The sequence below is a fragment of the Ochotona curzoniae genome, unplaced genomic scaffold, assembly GCF_017591425.1.
Source record: "Ochotona curzoniae isolate NIBS_2020 unplaced genomic scaffold, NIBS_Ocur_1.0 contig_430, whole genome shotgun sequence".
Lineage (NCBI taxonomy): Eukaryota > Metazoa > Chordata > Mammalia > Lagomorpha > Ochotonidae > Ochotona > Ochotona curzoniae.
Genome location: NW_024466219.1, coordinates 15,173,018 through 15,194,394, shown reverse-complemented (window position 1 = coordinate 15,194,394; position 21,377 = coordinate 15,173,018). Strand labels below are relative to the sequence as shown.

The 21,377-nt window shown below is 57.1% G+C and overlaps 1 protein-coding gene across 8 annotated transcripts in view; it reads right to left on the bottom strand.

The window, feature by feature from the left end:
* Nucleotides 1-2,968: 2,968 nt before the first annotated feature.
* The window catches only part of TMCC2 (transmembrane and coiled-coil domain family 2), a 34,779-nt gene continuing 16,370 nt past the window's right edge, over nt 2,969-21,377 (bottom strand). For 3 of the 8 annotated variants that reach the window (XM_040985519.1, XM_040985520.1, XM_040985522.1), the window contains 3 exons: nt 6,945-7,885; nt 4,492-4,627; nt 2,969-4,195 (listed from right to left, as the gene is read on the bottom strand). In XM_040985519.1, the coding sequence (XP_040841453.1) occupies nt 3,884-4,195; nt 4,492-4,627; nt 6,945-7,885 (1,389 nt within the window). In that variant the 3' untranslated portion in view covers nt 2,969-3,883. Of the gene's footprint in view, nt 4,196-4,491; nt 4,628-6,944; nt 7,886-8,120; nt 8,178-10,166; nt 10,172-11,958; nt 11,968-13,216; nt 13,410-14,084; nt 14,311-21,377 lie in introns of those variants that run through there. The other 5 variants (XM_040985525.1, XM_040985527.1, XM_040985526.1 and 2 more) reach the window with 5 other exon arrangements.

Below are 21,377 nucleotides of genomic sequence, written 5' to 3'. Positions count from 1 at the left end.
TGGCTGACAAGGGAAGGGGAGGAGACCGAGGCCTTCACAGATCGGCCTCTGTCCTGGTGATGCTCTGGTAGGTGTCCATGTAGTGACCCGTTCTGGGGCCTTGGACCTGATGGGAGACCCAGCCCCCAGGGCTAGCCGCCACATTCTAACCTGGGCTGAGGTGCCTTGAGAACAGAGTCCCCACACCTGCCAGTCAGAGACATTAACCTGGCCAGAGAGAAGAGAAGGGGGGCCCCAAGGAAGCTTTCAGCTGGGTGGGGGGCCAGCCACGGAACCCCGGCATCTAGGTCCATGGAGTCTGCCAGGAGTCAGGGCCATGGTTGAGATGGCTGGTTGGGTACCCCTAGGCCAGGGTACTTCACCCAGGCAGCTCACCTTTGGGAATGGGGACACTCCAAGAAGGAGGCACCACAGGAAGGAGATCCGTGCCTGGGAGGCAGTGATGCGGTCCCCACCAGATTGCCCTCCTGGTTGGCTGGGTGACTCAGAACCTGCCAGCAGGCCTGGACTTGCTGGGGCAGGTCCCAGACACTCCCCTCCCTCCCACAGTCCCAGCAGGCCTGCTAGGGGCCCAGCTCCCCACTCTGTGTCCATCTGGAGGATGGCTGCCAGCCTGCAGGCTGGGAGGGCTCACTGCAGGCCACTCCCTGAGCCCTGTTCTTCTGGGGCATCCAGATGGCTGGGCAGCATCCTGCTTCTGGGGTGACATGTGTTGGTACCAGGAACCCATATGTGGCATCTCAAGGCCTTACCACTGCTTGCTGTGTGGGTAGCATGGGTATCAGCCCTGTGTTTCAGATGGGGAAACAAGGCCTAGACTCCAGCAACCTGTATTCCAACCCAGGCCCCTGGCATCGATTCCTGCCCTGGACCTGGACACAGAGCCAGGGTCACAGCAGTCGGCCTGGGCAGGCCTTGTTCACCCTCTCCTAAGCTGAACCTGGCCTCTTGGTGCTCAGGTTGGTTTTGGCTGAGAGGCCCCTAGGATGAGCAGACTCCTGGTGCCTGGGGTAGAGAGGCTGTGTGTACAAGGAGTAGGGATTGATTCAACCCACCAGGCTACCCTGAGCCCTGCTCACTCCTGCGAGGCTGGCACAAGGCGCCTCAGTGCCTACACTTGACACCTCTGTGGCAGAAGTGAGGAGAGGGGCAGCCCTGGTGAGGTCATGGCCTCCCAGGGACCACCCCTAGGGCTCATCCCATTTCTGTGCTTAGTCCTTGAGTCAGGGCCATTTTCTTCTGCTGGGACTGGAGGAGCTGTATCTGGCAGGTCCTGCCCCAAAGACCACTCCCAGTATCTGGATGAGGGGGCTTTTCCTCTCTCTAAACCGCACCCCCCAACACAGAATGGCTCCAGTGCCCCCTAGCCTGTGGCCTGTGCTGAGTGCCTGTTTGGGGCTGGCCGAGGCTGCAGCTGCTAGAAGTGCAAGGTTGCCATAAGGCTGCAGGGAGGCCCAGCTCTGCTCACCACGTTCAGCTGCCCATAGAGTAGTACCCTGGACTGGCTGAGCCCTCTGCCTGCCCAGGTGGAGCTGGGCCCTGCAGGATGGAAGGTGTCAGGGAGGATGGAAGATGGGCCATCTGGGTAGGCCTCCATGGAGGGTCTCCATGACTCAGTGTCTCACCCTGCGAACCCTGGCACGGGCAGGAGTGATTCACTCCCTTGCCATGGAGGAAGCTCAGATCTACACCCAGGACTCCCTGCTGACCCTCAGAAGGACAGCTTCCAGCTCCTAGACAGGCGGGCTCTTCCCAGGCATCTGACCGTTCCGATGAGACAAACACAGGCCAGAACTTCTGGCCGAAGATGACCCCAGGCAACTGGGGCTCACCACCCCCCACCTTGAACTGCTGGCCTTGCAGACTTGGGATCAGCCAAGAATGACGCCCGCTTGCCTGCCCCCGCCACAGCGGCCGCGGCTGGCTGTGACATTTAAGAGCCCATCAGGGAAAACATCGACCTTGAGAAGGAATGTGGGAAATGTCTTCAGGCAGAGCAGCCACCCCCCACCTGGGGCCCAGGAATGTGGGCTCCTGGCCACCCGGGGCCCCCAAGGGTGGCGTGACATGTGGCACTGTTGGTAGGCCCCACAAGGTCACCTGGTGAGACTCCTGCCTTGTGAGCCATGAATAGGAATTGCTGGAGCTGCTCTATGTGACACGGCAGCACTGGCTGCATCCTCTCTTGCCTAGGGAGGGCACTAGTCCTGCCTCCCAGGGCCTCCTCAAGCCCCAGGCCTCAGGAACAGCTGTAGCCTTGGACCCATAGGACCACAGACTGCCTAGACCCTGAGCAGGGACAGCTCCCAGCATGCTATAGGTGTGGGAACTGCGACAGGTGTGTGTGTGTGTATGTGTGTGTGTGTGTGTTGTTGCAGCTGTGCTGATTCTGGGCTCTGGGGCAGATGCTTTGCTCATAAGCCCTCCAGACCTCACTTTCCAGAGCCTAGCGTCTTCTCTTCCTTCCAGGAGGGAAATTAAGGGGCTCCCCTCAACTTGTGAGGGGTTTTGCTGTGAATCCAGAATTTCCCCAGGTGCCTTCTGGGGGAATGCTCAGGAATGGGTGCTGCAGACACTGTGTGGAGAAATGGCCAGCTCCTGGAGAGCAGACATTCTGTGCCAGGGGTGCTGGCATCCATACCACTAAACTGCCAGCCAGGATGAAGCCGGAGTGGTCAGGCTCTGCTGCCCTCTTGTGGCCATACTTGGGCATAACTGCTGTCATCCAGGCCCCTGATCACTTGCTGCTAGCTAGACTATCTTGGAAGTGCTCCAGAAGGGCTGGGACTGGGCAGAAATCACCTCTCACTATAGCATCACTGAAGCTAGAGTTTGGGCTTCGCAAATCCAGGTGGGAAGATCCTGGAGGAAGAGTACTTCAGGTCAAAAAGTGAGGCCTTGCCGCTCATGGAAAGAATCCTGGATAGTTGTGCAGCTAATCAATCAGCCGAGGCCAGACAGAATAGTGTGAAAACTGAGAGGGTGTTTATTTCCTGGGCAGGTGCACAGCGGCCCCAGGCACTGCCCTCCCCATTTTGGGGACCCCTGGATCCTTTCCCAAGAAATTCCCTCTGCTGGGAAGTGGCCATGGGGAGACTGGGATGTGAAGAGAAACCATACACAACACTCCGGAGCCTTACAAAAATAAAGAGGCAGGCATCCTCCTCCACACGGGCACACACGTACAAAATAAATAGACATATAAAAGAGAGGCCACGCCCTTGCTTGGCCCTGCACCCCAGCCTGAGCAGGCAGAGGCCACGTGGTATAGAGATGCCCAGAAGAACCCCAGCTGCAGAGAGGGTCAGTGTGGGCCCTCCCCTCCGCAACCAAGGTTGGCAGGGAAGGTGTGGGCAAGGGACAAGGGAACAAATAAATAAACACACAGAACCCAGTGTGCTCCCAGAGACCTTGGAGGCCTCAGGGCTTAGGCTGGGGCTGCGGCCCCTGGGGACTGCTTCCCTGAAAGTGGCAGATCCAGGAATGGGCAGACAGGTGGGTAAGGAAACTCAAAGACAGGCCATGCTCACTGGCTCCCTAGGGAGCCAGCCTCCCACCAATCCTGGAGGAAATGGGCAGGGGGCCTGAGCTTTTCTCCTCCCCGAAGCCCTCCTGACCCTGCGCACCCCTCACTTGGCTGGGCTGGGAGATGTCTTCGTGCGATGGTAACTCATGATGCAGTCTCAGGGTCCCCACCGGCTCCAACCAAGGCCCCTTTGGGACCAGCAGGGAGAAGACATGAGACAGAGCGGGTACAGAGGAGGGGCTGGGGCTGCCGGGAGACAGAGGCCAAACTAGACACACGAAGAAGTCGCAGGCACTGGGGATTCCCCTGTGGCCAGCACGGGCCAGGCAGGCAGCACGGACGGGTTGGGCAAGGCCCTCAGCTGGGCAGCAGCACGTGCTCCAGGAGGTAGGTGATGGAGTCCCAGTGCTTCCAGAGCAAGAAGAGGGCGAGGACCAGGAGGGCGGTGCTGGTGGTGCGCAGGCGCGTCTTCATGAGCGGCGTGATGAAGTTGGCGATGGTCGACACGAACACCAGCAGCACGGCCATGAGTGCCAGGATCACGTTGATGAACTTGCCCAGCAGTGCCCGTGCGTTGGCATTCTCCACACCCTCCAGCTGCACCACCTGCTGCTGCTGCTGCTGCAGCTCCAGCTTGGTGACACGGGTCAGGCAGGACTCCACGGCCTCCTGCAGGGGCAGGTGCAGGGGGCTCAGGGTGGGCGGGGCCAGCAGGTGGTGCCAGAGGGTGCTTCCTCCTCCCCCAGGGTCCTTGATGACAAGTGCTCTCTCTCTCTCCCCCCGCCCCGACGTTTTGATCTTTTCCTTAGCAAGCTGGAGCCTCCCCAAAATGCCAGTCATTCATCTACAGGCTGACCTCAAAGAGGTGGGCTGAACCCTGGCTCTGCCTCCTTCCCGCCCCCACCCCCAAGGTGGGCCTAACCAGCCCGTGCCCATCCACTGGGTGTGATGCCAACCCCACAGACCTGGATGTCCCGTGCCCTCTCGTAGGACTGGTAGGCCACCTTCTCCTCCATGCTGGCCAGCTCCTGCTTCAGGTTAGTCATCTCATTCTGATGGAGCTCGGTCAGGTCATTCAGCTGCTCCTCCAGCCGCTCGTACCTGGTGAAGGGGAGGGGTGGGCAGGCTGAAGCTGTGCCAGCTGGGCTGCTGGGCCTCCCCAGGACCGACTCAGTCACTCTCGACTGTGACACAGCCCAGGTCCACTAGAAGCCACTGTTCACAGAGCACTTCTCACAGGCAGGTCCTATGCTGAGCAAGTGATCCACACCTGCCCCGCGCTGCTCAGCATCAGCCTGCAAGATGAGGATGCCTTGTGCCCATTTTACAGCTGGGAATACACAGCAAGTAAGGGGCCTGCCCAGGGTCATACAGCGTGGGAAAGGAGGTGTTAGGGATGGACTGGCTCGACTATGGGCTCAGACACTGCCTGGAGGGCCAGGCCTGGGGAGCAGCAGACACAAGCCCCGAACAAAAGATGACTGTGGGGCCTGCTCAGTAGCCTAGTGGCTAAAGTCCTTGCTTTGCCACACTGGATCCCATATGGTCACTGGTTGAATCCCAGTGGTCCAGTTCCCCATCCAGCTTCCTGCTTGTGGCCTGAGAAAGCAGTCGAGGACAAGTTTGAGTCCTGGCTACTCCACTTCCCATCCAGCTCCCTGCTTATGGCCTGGAAAAACAGTGAAAGACGGTCTGGGAGGTTCAGAAGAAGCTGCTGGCTCCTGGCTTCAGACTGGCCCAGCTTTGGTCGTTACAATCACTTGGGGATTAAGCCAACATATGGAAGATCTCTCGGTTTCTCCTTCTATCTCTGTACATCTGCCTTTCTAATAAAAATAAATCTTTTAAAAATACAAGTTAAGGATAGGGCCTGGCGTGATAGCGTAGCAGTTAAGGTCCTCACCTCGAATGTGCTGGGATCCCAAATGGGCACCGGTTCTAATCCCAGTAGCCCTGTTTCCCATGCAGCTCCCCGCCTGTGGCCTGGGAATGCAGTCGAGGATGGCCCAAAAGCCTTGGGACCCTGCACCCACGTGGGAGACCCGGAGAAGGCTCCTGGCTTTGGATTGGCTCAGCTCCAACCGTTGTGACTGCTTGGGGAGTGAACCATTGGACGGAAGATCTTCCTCTCTGTCTCTCCTCCTCTCTGTATATCCGCCTTTCCAATAAAAATAAATAAATCTTAAAAATAAAGTTAAAGATTGACTGATTGATTTGAAAGAAGCAGTGACAGAGGGAGGGAGAAAGAATCTTCCATCCGTGGGTTTACTCCTCAAACAGCCACAATGGGCAGGGCTGGGCCAAGCCAAAGCCAGCACTCTGGTACTCCTGGTCTTGCATGTGCTGGCAGAGGTGCAAGTGCTTGGGCCAGCCTCCTCTGCTTCCCCAGGAGCACTGGCAGGAGCTGGATTAGCAGCAGGGCTGAGAGCAGCACACCTGCTGACCTGGCCATTTCCTTCTTCAGAATACACATTTCCATGAACATCCTGAAGACCTTTCATATGTGTGGGCTTCACATTTTAAAATTATTTTTATTTTTTTTATTAAAAATATATTTATTTATTTTTATTGGGAAGTCAGATATACAGAGGAGAGACAGAGAGGAAGATCTTCTGTCCACTGAGTCACTCCCCAAGTGATTGCAATGGCCAGAGCTGAGCCGATCCGAAGCAAGAAGCCAGGAGCTTCCTCTGGGTTTCCCAAGCAGGTGCAGGAACCCAAGGCTTTGGACCACCCTTGACAGCTTTCCCAGGCTACAAGCAGGGAGCTGGATGGAAAGTGGGACTGCTGGGATTAGAACCGGCGCCCATATGGGATCCTGGTGCATGCAAGGTGAGGACTTGAGCAACCAGGCTACCACGCTGAGTCCTCAAATATTTTGTTTTTAACCAAAAACAAACTCTAAACTCTATTTTCAACAAGCTTTTTGAAATACCCTGGTACATAAAGAAAAGTTTATACAGTCTCAACTTTCCAAATGTTAAGAAATGCCAGCTCAGGAGATACCCCCCAGATCTAGGGACCAAGCTCCAAGTGGCAGGTGACAGTAAATCACATGAGCTGGGGGCTGTGTGAAGCTGTGTGAACCTCGGGGTTTCCACAGGCTGCCTTAGCTCACCAGGCTGCAGGCGGACACACACCGCCTCTCCCCATGACAGGGATGATGTCCACTGCACCAACGCGGAGAACAGGTGCACAGGTGTGAACCAGTTTGCTCTCCGTGCCATTCAAGGACAGCGCCGGGGTCTGAACCCTGGTGGCCTGGTGTCTCCCTGCCTCCCTTTCCTCAATGCAACAGCAACAGGTGGTCAGAGCATCCTGAGACAGCCTTGCCCAGTCAGGAGAAGGGCAGCTCCCACACACTCCTCCCATTGCCTGCACAGCCCTGAGCCTGAAACCTGTGCTCACTGGCACCCACCTGTAGCGTTCCTCCTGCAGGCACTGGGTCATGTAGGTGTAGTCCCTCTGCAGCTGGGTCTTCAGGTCCTCCATGGAGTCCTCCAGGTGCGACTGGCCCTCCTTGATCTCTCGCAGTTCCTCCAGCACAGCGTCCAGGTTGCCAGGGGCTCCGTAGAGCACGTTGGACTTGGGGCTTCCCAGGGCTCCCGCTGGCCCCACCCCGGAATTGCTGCCAGCTCCGGCAGAGCTGGCGCTGGCGCTGGAGCACTCGTCGTCACTGCCATATTTGGGGCTGGACACGAGCGTGGCGCTGCCACTCAGCGCCCGGGCCGCCTCCTCGGGGGGCCCGTCCTCCAGCGGGTCCTTCAGGTGGGCGATGTTGTCGGCGCTGCCGAATTTGTTGCGAATGAGACTGGCGAACTCCCGCGGCTTGGACACCACGGCGCTGTGCGTGGCCTGTGAGAGGCCGGAGAGGCTGCCCTTGACGCCCTCCACCACGCCGCCGCCAAAGCCGCTGATGCCAGCGCGCACGTTGGCGCCCACGTCCTTCAGTCCCTGCTGCATGTCCCGTAGCACATCCTTGGGCTGCCGTGAGGGCCCGTTCTGCTCGATCTCCCGCAGGCGCCGGCGGTAGTGCTCCAGCTTCTTGTGCAGCTGCGCGATGGTCTGCGCTGATTTCTGGTTCTTCTTCTCGAACACCTGTTTGATGCGCGACGCCTGCTGCCGGTCGGCATTGTTGGCCAGCTTCAGGTACTCGGCCACATTGTCGTCCCGCGCCTCTTGCTCAATTTTGATCTGCTCCGTGATCTTCAGGATCTTTTGGTGCAGGTGCTCGATGGCGGCCTTGGTCCGCTGGGGGTCCGGCGCCCCTTCCGGCACGTCCAGGCAGATGGGGCCATCAGAGTCCCCATGGCTGGAGCCGGCGGGGAGGTTCAGGGTGGCCGCGTCTCCCTTGTCAACCTGAGGCAGGAAAAGACAGAGGGTAAGTTGTGGGCTACTGAAGGCCTCCCCCAACCCCTCCCCCGGGGTTCTCCGGCTGATATTTCAGGAATGAGACAAACAGGCTCTCGATTTGGCTCCTCTCCTCCAACCATCCCCCATCCTGTTGCTGCCCGCATTCTGGGCCCCCACCTCCCTATCTTGTCAACACAGCCCAAAGCAGGCGGTCACCCAGCCTCCCGGCCCTTCCGTTAACCTTCCAGCTGCCTGGAATGCTTAGCAGCCTCTTCCGTTTCATGACATCTCCCAGGGCTGGGAGACAAACCCCCCCACCTCCCCTGCTAGCTAGGTCCCTGGGGACTGTGGTTACTGCCCAGCGGAAGCAGGGGCTGATTTGGGATCTGGGGCAAGGGTAAAGGTCCAAGTAGGAAAATGACAGCCCCCTCAGCACCCCCTAAGCACATCAGGGGGTGGTACAAAACTTGGGACGATGAAGGAAGAGGAGAAACAGAGAGGAGGGGGCAGGAGGAGAAAGGAAGCAAAGGCCACGGATGATAGGAAAACCCGGGAGGGCCAGGGCTGCTGGGCTGGGCCGGCGGGGGGGCCCAGCTCTCCTATGGCACGGTCGCCCTGCCTGTTGCAAGCTCTCTGCCTACAGCCCAGCGCCTGATGTCTTATCATCATGCAACACCGGAAGCCACAGGAAGTGGCTCAACCTCATGTATTTTTACACATAGCACACCCTGGACAGGGCTGGGTCAGCCCTCTCCGGAGGGCAAGGGTGGGCTGAGGGGTCTGCAGAGGAAGAGCTGAAGCACAAAGACAGCAGCCCAGCAGAAGTGGAAATGGCCTGTGCCAATTCCAGGCAGGAATCACTGGGTCTGATTTTTGCCAAGGTGCATGGTGCCCGGAACACACGCTGCACGTGCAGATCTGCCAAGCCGGGGGACAGGGGAGGGGGCTTCTCTGTGCCTTTCAGGTCATGGTGCCCCTGTGGACAAGGCTAAGCTCTCCACAGTCTCTCCTGAAGTTAGGACGCCTCCCCCACCCCCCCCCACCCCCGCTATGAGTCTCCCCAGATGCTCTCAGGGCCCCAGGACTCTGCTCTATACAATCTGATTTTTCTGCCCAAAGCCTCAACTCTACCATCTCTCTTGAATAACCACCACCCCCATGCGTGTGATGTAATGTCCTACCCTCCCCCTTCCCCCACTAAGCCCCTCTCAGCTGGTTCTCCGCATGGATGGCCAAGAGCCCCTTCTCAGTTTTTCTGACCCTCAGTCTGGGTGCCCGTTATTTGAGCAGTTCCACAAGATGCCACCTCGAAAGAACTCAACATGGTGCGAGGCATATAGAAGGTGTTCACTGAATGCTCCGTTGGAATGAAGGCAGCACCATGCCCCCTCCGTGCCCCCTGGGGACAAAACGACTATGGTCAGGTTGACCTCAATTCACTTATGAGACTACACCAGCAGGGTTATACAGCATGGGCAGAGCTACACGCAGTGAAGTCAGTGCACAATATGCAGTGTTTCATAGTAAGAGCAGGGCCAGCTCTCCCAGAAGGCTTCTGCCCTGTGCAGGGACACCAGATCCTGTCTGCATCATTACTGCACCTGCTGCTCTCTGCACGGGGGAGCGCCTGTCTTCCCCTCTGCACCCCTCCCTCCCTCCCCAGGAACAGCGGCAGGAAGGAAGAGAAATGGGTATGTGACAGACTGGCTAGGAGGAGCGTGTGTTGGCTGGGCACACTCTCTGGCTGCCTGGCCCTCTCCTCCCTCCACCCAGCATGGCCTGGCTCACAAATGGCCAAGCAGAGGTGCAGAGGGCCTGAAGTCCCAGGAACAAGAGGAGAGCGTCTCCAGAGGTCTGAGAGTGGCATGGAAAGGTGTGGGGCTGGCCTCCTGTTCCCCCTGCCCCTTCTTCTCTGCCTCCTGGAAGACCCTCACCACATTCTCCCCACCCAGAGAGAGCCCAGCTGTGATGGGAAGATGACATCTTCTCCCTGTGCCTCTGGACGCTTCCATTACTGCCCTAAATACCTTGGCAAAAAGACAACATTGTTCCTTGGTGTTCGGTGTACATAAATTCACTGTGTCCCAGGAGCAATCCCAGGGGCTGGCATGCACAAGATAAAAGCAAGGCCCACAGACACTGAATAAAGGGCCCAAGACAATACAGCTAGCAAGTCAAGACCTAGCACTGGTATTCTCTCTGGCTGTAAAACCCGGGCCTGACCCACCCACCGTGGAGTCAGGGTGGATGAGGCAGTTTGTTGGGCAGTGCTGCTGGCATTTCCAACAGCAGCTGGAGTGATGGGTTGCCACCTGTCTGCGTCTGCTGGCTTTCCCCAGGCTCATCCACCCTCCCAACACCACAGTGTAAATCCTCAGCAATGTTGCAACAGTGGTGGCAACATCTGACACCACCCAGGGTGTCACCTATCACCATGTGACATCTCTAACTTCCCCAACCGGGGCAAGGCCTTGATTCTGGTGGTCTCCATGGAGATGTCACCCACCCACGCTGACACACCACATGCCCTCACTGGGGTGGGGAAGGTTATGAGAAATGGGGTGCACGTATAAGTGTGGGTGGGGGTGCCGGCTAAGAGCCAGCAAGCTCCTATGGGTGGTTTCTGCCCTCTGGTGGCTGCACTCAACATCCAGTGCCACATAAACCAAGCCCCAGCAACCAGTGACTGGGACACGTGGACTGGCTGAGGACCCTGAGCCAAGACTGAGCTCACCCCTGCTGGCGTTTGGAGCTGCCCCCCTCTATGCCTCAGATTCTGCCTGTCAGGAAAGCAGAGGAGGGAGCCCAGCCCAGACCAAAACCCCTGTCCCAGAGGTTGGGCGCAGACTCCATGCTGACCTCACTTGAGTCTCCGCACATGGCACATGACCGACTCACCTCTGCTAGGGTGTGGAGGACAATGGCAAGCAGCACTTTATATGCACACAGGAAGGTCCATCCCCTCATCCCACCCTCCAGGGCCTCCAACACCAACTCCAACCCTGAGGGGAACTCAGATCCCCAGCCCCCCGCCCCTGCCCACCAGGGCCTCCAACGCCAACTCAGCCTTAAAGGGATTACCAGGCCTCCCAGTCCTCACCCCTAGAGGCGAAGCTATCCAGGTAACAACTGGAAATCTGCATCACTATTGGCTGTAAAGATGAATGACAGTGGCAGTTGGGGAGGCCTGGGGTCCTGCTCTCCAGGGACCCCTCATCTTTTCTCCCCTTCCTCCCAGGAAGCCAACAATGCCTGGGACCCACAAGTTCAGCTCTGACCACAGAACAGCTCTGGGAGGGGGACAGTTGACTCCACCTCCTTCCCCAGGCACAGGCACCCAGGCTCTGGAGAGATTGCACTTGAACTCAGGAAGGAAAGAGAAGGGGGGAAGGGGAATGAGATTGTTGTACAGAATGACACAGCAGGATAGAACGAGGTGGGAGACAGACTTCTTGATTAGCATTGAGGCAGGACATGGGGCCAGGGCAGCTCCATGGTCCCCACCTATGCCAGGCAATCAGGAACCCTCTGTCCATGTCCTCTCCTCAGGGAGCCCACCAGCCTGGGCCAGGGCCACAGACCTTGTGCTGGCAGGACTGAGATCCAGAAAGTACTGCCGAATGTTCTGGATGATACAGAGCTGGACGTTCTCTGACGCATCACGGCCCCAGCATTTCCTGCCCCTCTTGCTACTCCAGGGAGATCTGCCTGCAATCAGCGAACCCCTGGGGGTGCCCCTCCATCCAAGAATCACCTCCCCTCCCTCCAGCAGCTGAACTGAAGCCAGATTAGGCATTTGTCCAGAGTCTAGTTGCTGCTGAACCAGGGTACCCCACCCTGCCTCCCATGACCCTCCTCGCAGACCCAAGCTTGGGGTCCTCATAGGAACTTAGTGCTGGATATAGGATGCCTGCCCTTGCTTCCCTTTGCACACCAGCCTGGATCCCAGAGGTCCAAGGAGCACGTAGGGTACGCTTTCAGGGTGCAAGGGGCCAGCAATGTGCATGGTGACACGCAATTCTGGGATCCCTCCCTGGCAGCACAGACTCCTTAGACATTCTGCAGGATGGGCTGGGGACAGCTGACTCCTTCAGGGATCTCATATGTCACACCTGAGATCCCTGCTCAGAGAACCCCTGCCAGACCCAACAGGCAGTCAGCTCAGCGCTGGACAGCTTTAAGGTCCTTCTCGGGCAAGAAAGATCAAGAGGAAAAGAAGGTGCCAATGCTTGCCCTTAGGAAGGGGGAGAGATGCCCCTGACTTGCCCACAGCTCTGGGCCATGCAGGCCACTCCGCCTGAGAGCAGAGCCTGGGCTTCCGGGGGCTGGGGGTGACAGAGCCCAGCAGGTGACCATGGCCCAGGCAGTCACTGTGACCTGCTGATAATGGGCTATTGCAACCGCTCAGGCCAGCTCTGAGTGTGTCATCACATCTGACCTGGGCCCTCCAGGCAGGCTGGGAACCTCAGGGGTTCAGCTGCAGTGGGCAAGGAAGGATATGCACTTTGGCCTGGGCACCTGGGACAAAAGTGGGGAGAGGCTCTGGCTGCCACTGTGTATTCAAGGGGCAGGAGTGTCTGCTGCGGTTGCTGAGGAATCTCCTGCCACTTCGGGGAACATGGCGTGCAGGCTGGATGGCCCCTTACTTGTCCTTCACGCCAACCCTCAGCCAGCCCAGGGCAGCACAGCCAGCAGCCATCACTCTGGCAGGGACTGCTTCCTCTGAGGGTCACTCACTTCCGGAGATGACAAGGGTTCCCCTCTCTCACCCTTGGATCCTGGCTCCTGGCTCCTTCTGTTGGGCCACTCTCCCTCCTGGTGAGTACCACCGCCTGCCGTCCCTTCCCTGGTTCCCTGACTGCTGAGAACAAAGCCCCTTTGTCCACTCAGATGCCCTTCCCTGTCTGCACTCACAGACCTCGGGAGCCCCAGTGCTGCCCTCTCCCCTGGACTTTGCCCACTGTGTCCTGGATGCTTCCTTGGACCACCTGGGGTGAGAAATTACTGGACCTGCTCTGGTCACTGCTTCTCCAAAGACAGAAAGAGTCTGAAAGACCCCACTGACCTCTTTCTACTCCCCCCACCCAGTCTAAATGCCACGCGGCCACTGGTTCCAGAGGTGGGGGAGGCTTGTGCCAGGGTTCACATGTTTTCCTGCACAAGGAGCCCAGGCGGCCCTCCAGGCGCTTGTCCCCCTTGTCACCGTAACAGGAGAGGGAGGGTCCCAGAGCATGAGCGCAACCACCCCCCAACACACAGCAGTAGCACCTTTCTCCATCCCATACCCCATCCCCACTGCCAGGCAAGCTTCTCTCCTCCCACCCACAAGGGCCTCACCTGCGTGGGCACTGTCTCTCGAGGCCATGCCGGGGATAAACTGCGGCGGGCTTGAAGGCGCCAGGCTTGGTCCAAGGGCTGGGCCAGGCCTCCAGGGTCGCAGTCCCTGGGCAGCACTGGGCTTGCTGCTGGCAGCCGGGGTCTGCGAGCAGGTGTACCGGAGCCTCCAGGCTCTGGAGCCGCCATCTCCAGTCTGCAGTCCAGCTGGGGATTAGGGCGGATTGCCTGGGAGATTACCCCTCCCCCGAGACCCAGGGGCTGTCCCTTCCCATCTGGCAGGAGACGGGATGGGGGGGCCTACTGAGTGGGAGAGCCCCTGCTCCAATGAAGTGTACCTTATCCCATCCTAAGTTCTGATGTATCTGGGAGCTCAGTGTGGTGAGAGGACCAGGTGTGACAGGTGTCAGTTGATGAGCACCTGCACTGCTCACCCATGCAGCTGAGTACTCTGCTCCGTCCCTCCCATCGCACGTGCTCAGAGGAGCCTCCCACAAGCCACACGCAGAAGAAGCAAGGTCTCATAGTTCCCTTGCTGCAGGTCAGACAGGAAGTGGGCCTCCCTGACCTTGAAGGCCAAAGCTGCTGCAGCCTGGAGGCTCCCTGGAAGATCCATAATAAGGTCAGCTGCACCCAGAGTACCCCTTCTCTCCCTGCTGCCCTGGCCACCCACCATCCAGCACCATCACTCCTGAGGCAGCCGCCCCTGCTGCATACACCCTGCCTGCGAAGGCTTGTAGAGCAACCAGCTTCCCTGGAGTCTTCCTCTGCCCAGAGACCCTGGCTCTGAAACCCAGTCTCTGGCCACTTCTCCACCAGCTTAACATCCCACCCCCACCATCATCCAAATCAAGCCACCCTGAAAAAACACTCACTTGCTCCTTGGATTTCATCCCGACAGTGCCAGCTAGAAATCCTGTGAGTGGCCAGCAGAGGGGGCCAGAGGTCCACAGCTGAAGACTATAAGCAGTGATGCCTGGCAGGGCGGCCTGTGGTGACCCGGCAGGTTGGCTGGGACTCTCCAGTGGTAGCTCTCCAGGGAGGGCAGAATCACTGTTCACAGAAGACGTAGATTCTATGCCCACTTAAGCCTGGCGAGAGACTCAGGGCTTAAATACTAAGGGTCGCCACACATCACGCATCACGATGGGGCGGCCCCAGGATCAAGAAGGTGCAAGGAGATAAGGAGAATGTCACTCTATCTCTGGGGACCAGTGCCAGGGCTTGCAGCCCCAATCGCCTAGGCCAGGAGTTGCCACGCCCTGGGCTCCTGGTGTACACACACAGCCCTGGTGGCTGATGACTTGTGGTTTGGGAGAATGGGACCCTGGCCAGAGCACACTGCACAGGCCCATTTCTGGAGCCACTCTACTCAATCTTATTCTGTCCTCTGGCATCGACACACTCTTCTTGCAGAATGGCTACTTGTTAACAGTCGCAGCATCCCTGTGACCACCAGGAAGCAGAGATTCTGCTCTTGTATTTACCCAGGCCTGGCTTTATGAAACAGCAGGGAATATGAAATAGCCACTGCCTGCTTACACTGCCGGCACCATAAGGACAACAGTTTGAGTCCCGGCTCTTCCTCTTGTGGTTCAGCTCCTGTTAATACACTTGAGAAAGCAGCAGCAGATGCCCAAGTGCTTGGGCCCCTGCCACCCATGTTGGAGAAGCCAGATAAAGCCCCTGGCTCTAGGCTTTGGCACAGCGCAGCCCTGGCCGTTGTGGTCATTTGGGGAGTGAACCAGAGGATGGAAGATATCTCTTTGGCTCCCGTTCTCTGTCACTTTGCCTTTCAAATAAACAGATAAATCTTATATATGAAAGGTAGATTTACAGAGAAGGAAAAACAGAAAGATCTTCCATTCTTCCATCCACTGGTTCAGCTGCAATGGCCTGAGCAGAGCCAATCCAAAGCCAGGAGCCCCTTGGGCCATCCTCCACAGCCTTCCCAGCCCAAAAGAAGGGAGCTGGATGGGAAATGGAGCAGCTGGGACATGAACCAGTGCCCATATGGGATCCCAGCAAATTCAGGGGGGAGGATTAGTTGATTGAGTCAGGCCCAATCAATACAACTTTAAAATAATTTAATAAATAGATTAAAAGCCTAATCTTAGCATGACACTTGGCACTGCAGGTGACTGGGCCTTAGCTCCATCAGCCACAATCAGAGGCTGTCTACCCCCTGCAGCTTCGTCCAGGTAGCAATGCACGCATCCGGCCTTCTCACCTCAGCACATCCACCACCAACCTAGGATCCTGAATTTGTTTATTTTTTTCTTTTTTTTAAAGATTTATTTATTTTCATAGCAAATTCAGATATACAGAGAGGAGGAGAGACAGAGGGGAAGTTCTTCCATCCAACGATTCACTCCTCAAGTGACTGCAACGGTCAGTGCTGTGCCGATCTGAAGCCAGGAGCCAGGAACCTCCTCCAGGTCTCCCACGCGGGTGCAAGGTCCCAGGCTCCAGGCCATCCTCAACTGCTTTCCCAGGCCATAAGCAGGGAGCTGGGCAGGAAGCGTGGCTGCCGGGACTAGAACCGGCACCCACATGGGCTTCTGGTGCCTCCAAGGCAAGGACTGTTAGCCACTAGGCCACCACTGGGCCCAACATGCTCATTTTTAAGTTGATCATCTTGTGTGGCACAAATGTTATAAATGTTATTATTATCCTGAGCAGAGCCAGCATTGTGGCATAACAAGTGAAGATGCTGTCTGCAATGCTGGCATCCCAAATGGGCACCAGTTCAAGTCCTGGCTGCTCAAAGCCTTGGAACCTTACACCTACGTGGGAGACCTAGAAGCTCCTGGCTTCCGATTTCAGATTGGCTCAGCTCTGACCGTTGCAGCTGCTTGGGGAGTGAACCAGTGGATGGAAGATCTTTCTGTATTTCCTTCTCTATGTATATCTGGCTTTCCAATAAAAATAATAAATCTTATTAAAAAAAGAATAAAAGGAAGGTGAGATGAGGAGAAGACAGTGGCAACAGAAGCCTGGAGGTGTGGACAGGCCCCAGACTATTCTTGGGGTTGGGCAAGCGCAGAGGCATGGGGCAGGGCCTCCCGAAGGCCACACGGCATCATTCACATGACCTGGAGCACTGATGCCCTAGACATGGGCATCTGGCACTCCAGGAGTGACTCAACCACCTGCAAGTAACACAGATGGGCAAAGGCTGAGGGGGGCCAGGCGGAAGCTGGAGGTTCCTGTGAGAAAGCAGGATCAGGCAGGCAGCAGGAATGAGTGTCTGGCAAGCGAGCAGGGATGGCCTGCTTCCTGCTCAGATCTGCTCACATCTCCCTGCGTGAGGACAGTTTCGAGCCTGCCAGAGACACAGGGCTGCCTGCACTGGGAATGGGGGTGTATGGCCCCAGGCACTGGGGCACGCTGGGAGGGTAGACTCAGTGCCATGCTTTCTGTAGGCCTCACGAAGGCCTCGGAGACAGTGCCCATAGCTGCAGTGGGAGGAGCTTGGAGAGCGGGGGTGCTGGGGAAGCCTCTGGTGGCCTGGCAGGCTGTGCGGGATGCACTAGACACAGCAGAGACTCCAGCCTGACCCCTGCTAGCTGAGCAGCCTCTGTAAGCTGGCTGTGCCCCGATGGAGTGTTAGCCCGGGAGAAGAGACCTTGTGGATATGAGCAGTGTGTTGAGAGCTGGAGGATGTGCTGAACGAGCTGGCGGGGAGACTGACTCCCTGGCAGCTGGACTTGCTCTCTAACTGCATGTGGCACACAGGGTCACAAGCTCCTCGTTCTGCAGCAACTGAGCGACAACCCCAAGGCTCCCTCATGTGTGAGCACACGCAGCCATCTGTACTCCAGACAGTACGTGCGAGGCTTGGCCTGAGACCAGACAGCTGGCACAGTGGCTGCCACAGGAAGTGAGGTTGAAAGACAGCAAGCAGTAGGAACTGCCACAAACTCCAAAGGACACCAATGAAGGCCACCCTCCCTCTGCGGAGCAAAGGTGCTGCCAGGTGAATGCCATCTCAGGGCACTTCCTGGTCACTCTGCCCACTCCTGTGTGGCCTGGTGAAGGCAGAGGTCACTTCTAGCGAAGGCAGGGCAGCAGAGCACACCTGATCAGCAAGGGAAAGCAGCGCAAGGTGGCCCAAGCACTCCCATGAGGGAGACAAGGGAGGAGTTCCTGGTTCCTGAACTTGACCTGGCCTAGTCCCAGCCACTACAGCCATTGGAGGAGTGAATCCGTGGATGGAACATATCCTTCTCTTTTTCACTTTTCCACATAAATAAAAGGAAACTTTAAAAAAAGAAGAAGGAGCCTCTTCTTAGGAACCTAAGGAGGCAGGTAACTTTTTTTTGTTTGTTTTTAAATAATCAGATTTATTTTTATTTGAATGGCAGAGTTACAGACAGCGGGGCCGAGATAGAGATCTTCTCTCCAATGGTTCATTCACCAATGGTCTCAGCAGCTGCAGTTGTGCCAGGCTGAAGGCAGAGCTTCTTCCAGGTTGCCCTCATGGCTGCAACGACCCAAGCACTTAGGGTTATCCTTTGCTGACCACCTACTAGAGCATTAGCAAGCAGCTGGATTAGAAGAGGAGCAGCTGAGATCGCAAGCAGCATCCATGTGGGATGCTGGCAGTGCAGGTAATGGTCTCTCCTGCTATGCAACAGTGCTCACTCCAACTTCATGCTCTTCAGCGTGACCTGTGCAGCCAGGGTGGGCATGACTCCTCGGAGCTACATGAGTCAATAAAGTGGACAGGAAAGGCTGGCATGGAGGGAGTTTAGATGCAGCATCAGCCTGCAGCTGCCCTGGGCAGCGGGGAGGAGCTCTCTGTCCTGCCTGCTGCCCCTTTGCCATCCAAGGCCACAGGCACTCTTTCAGCAAGCTCTTTTTGGGCACAAACATGAGCTCAGTGAGTACTGCAGGGTGCCACTGAATCTGACTACCTGCAGGCATATGGAAACTGGTCTCAGGCAGGTTTAAAAAAATGACAGAAGATTCCATGTCTTTATGGTCACTCTGCTGCCGGGAGGAGGGTCCACTGGGAACTGAGTCCGGAGATCATCACCCAGAGAACACGCACCAGCTCCTCTTTGGGCAACTTTGGGAAGGTGGAGTACCCTCCACCCAGCCTTGTCTGTCAAGGATGACTCAGAACGACTCTTTGCCAAGGGTAAGCAGAACTCTGGGGCTTTTTCCTGCTGATGGAGCGCTTGGGGCGCCCCGTGAGCTGATGGGCTTCCGCCGGAGTGTGCATGAACACAGAAGGAAGCCAGAGAGCTGGGATTACATGTCCTGGTGGCAAGTCTGTGCCACCACCAGGGCCCCTGGAGATGGTGGCCAGGCCTCAGGCCCAGGTCATGCTGAATCCGAAGGCAGCCTCTCCGGCAGTGAGGAAATCTTATATGATGGAGGTAACATTGCAGAAGGCTCGGTTTTCTAGGGCAGGGTTCGCCTTTCTAGCCGCCCAGGGAGGGGTGGTGGTAGGGGCTCCCATTCAATAGATCACAGTGGCCCTGGCTCAGGCTTGGTAGGGTACACTAAATTATTGAACCAGGTGTGGGAGACTGGCCCAGCTCTGAGGTGCCAAGGATGGGAGCTGCAGGGACAAAGGAAAGGGGGTCAGGGAGAATGAAGTCCTCATGACTAGAAGATGACATGGGAGATGGCTGGCCACTAGCTCGCAGCACCCCAACACTTTTCCCAGAAAGAAGGGAGGTAAGAGAAGCCCCTCTGGGTCCCCAGCCCAGAAAGCATGCAGTAAGGTGTGCACGTTTGTGTCTGCTTCTGCTTTCCGGACCTCTGCCCTGGTGGAGCAAAGGGATTGGGTTCATGACCCAGGATTTCCATTGCCTCATCTGGCACCAGAAGGGACAGGGTCATGTTTCTCAGCTCAGCGATGTGGCAGATCCTGGGAGCTGGGGAGACCCGGGCCCACACTCCCCATGCTGGCTCCTCACTGTCTGGGACCCACCGACCAGTGGCTGCCCTTGCTGCTGATGGCTATCGGCTCTGGGGCCAGGGGGCTGGGAGAAGCTGACACCTGAACCCTGGGCACACAGTGCTCAGGCAGCACTGTAACGGTCCAAGGGAGAAGGGTGGAGGCTGTCCACCTGAGTCTGGCTTGGCATTTCCTCAACCCCCAGAGGGTTGTATAGTCTCCAAGGCCCGTTTCCCACTAGGCTTTTGACTGTACTCAACAACAAGGGAGTTAAGATGGGCTGTTGGAGGGGGACTTGTTAATGTGAAGGTTCTCTAACCTCACTCTTGTATCCCAGGGAACTTCCTACTCCCAGAAGCCAGAGTTCCTCTCTAGCAAGAAAGCTGGGGAGTTGTCAGCGGGAAAGAGAGATAAGGGTGAATGCCAGAGCTTTGGTAGCTGGCTTGGGCACCCGACCGAGTCCCAAGTCTGCTCTCCAAGTCAAGAGGAAGCTGCCTTATGATCCTCTGAGTCAGAGTTCTAGCTCAGGGACACAGAGCCCTCACCTAAGGACTCTCTCCTGATGAGTCAGGGTCCTGGCAAGGCAAGGGCTGTGCCTGAAGTTCAGGAATTGAAACGAAGCTAAAGGAACACAGGCTTGGCTCCATATACACAACAGGATGAGCAGCACAACAGCATGCAGTGGGCCCAAGGCCCTGGTCAGCAAGGGCTTCTCATCATCAAGACAGGGGCAACGGTTCATGGCAAATCAGAAAGGTGCCTGGCCCCAGCTGGCAAGCAGCCGGGAACATGGGCCAGCTGAGCAAGGTCCCTCGGGGGCTGCTAGCCTGTGCCTGAGCAGCCTTCCTATGCAGGCACAATGAGGGATGGAGGCGACAGCCACATGCCCAGCTCCCAGAGGCTGGGGCTGGGAGTAACTAGTGGATTCTGGAGCAGAGCCCGTTGACCCACCAGCTTCCTGGCTGCTCAGGGGACCAATCTGGAAACCTTTCTCAGCATAGCCAGCCCCACCCTCCCCTAAGTCAGCAGACTCACAGACATAAATAAACCAGGGCCCTTGGGTATCTGCCAAGATCTCAGTCTTCTTGGCGAGAGTCAGGGGCCAAGGGCGGCCCCTCGCTTGCCATCCTGTAGAGTAAACAGGGTTGCTTATTTACACCAGAGCAGAGCAGAAATCTTGCATGGTACAAATCTGGTGGGGAGTGTCCCCAGAGGTTTCCATCTGGGGCCTGGAGATAACACCTATGTAGCACCTCCAGCCAGGACACCATCCCCTCCACCCTTCTGCTTCCAATGGGGAGACTCTGGCCTTCTCCCTAGCCCCTGTCTGTCCTTGGAGCCAGGAAGCCACAGGCTGGCTGTGGGTGGCCATGCTCCTGTCACTGGGTACCTCCACATGGCTTAAGGCCTTTAGCCACTTGACACAACTCACGTTGCTACCAGCTACAGCAGACAGCAGGGCAAGATAAGGGGCTAGGTTAGCAGAGCTGGCACCCATAGAGGTACTCCTGCACCCTTAGGGTAAGGCTGGGGACGGAGTGGGCACAATTGGGGAAGGGGTAGAAACCAGGACCAGAAAAAGTGATGCCCAACCAGATATGAAGAGACACAGGAAAGGGAATGCAAACCTCTGACTATGTTTTGTAGAAACTGCTGTTCAGTAAAAGTAAAATAAATAAAGGGCAGGAGACCCCCTGCTTCCCAAGGAGCTCACAGCCAGACTTCATTGTCCCCCATCTCCCACCCAAAACAGCCAGGTCTTCCTTCTCCAGCCTCCAGGGCTCCTGTTCCCCAGGGTCAAGGCTGCACACTGATGGGGACCTAGCTGTAACTGCTGATGCCCTAATGAGTCCCCCACTTTACATATGTAAGCCAGGGAGGACAGTCACCTCTCAGGGCCGCACACATGGCAGAAGGCAGAAAGGTGGGGCCGGGGTGCTGCAGCTTGGGTTTGTTGTTATAGAGAAGGACCCCAAGGAACAGCCTCAAAGGCCACCAGCTGCCAAACCAGCACCCCCAACCAAGGCTGAGCTGCTCTTTCATCCCCTAGGCCTCTGCCCTCCTTGGGGCTCAAGGGACCCTACTCTCTGAGGGTGGTGACTGGCTAGAACTCCAGGGAGCAGCTGGGGAACTTCAGCTGCCTCCAGGGGCTGGCGTAAGTCAAGCCCTGCCTGGTGCTCTGGTCCGATAGCCAGCTGGTGCGTTCGAACAATGGCCAGGGTGTGGGGTGTGGGGCAGGCTTATGAATTA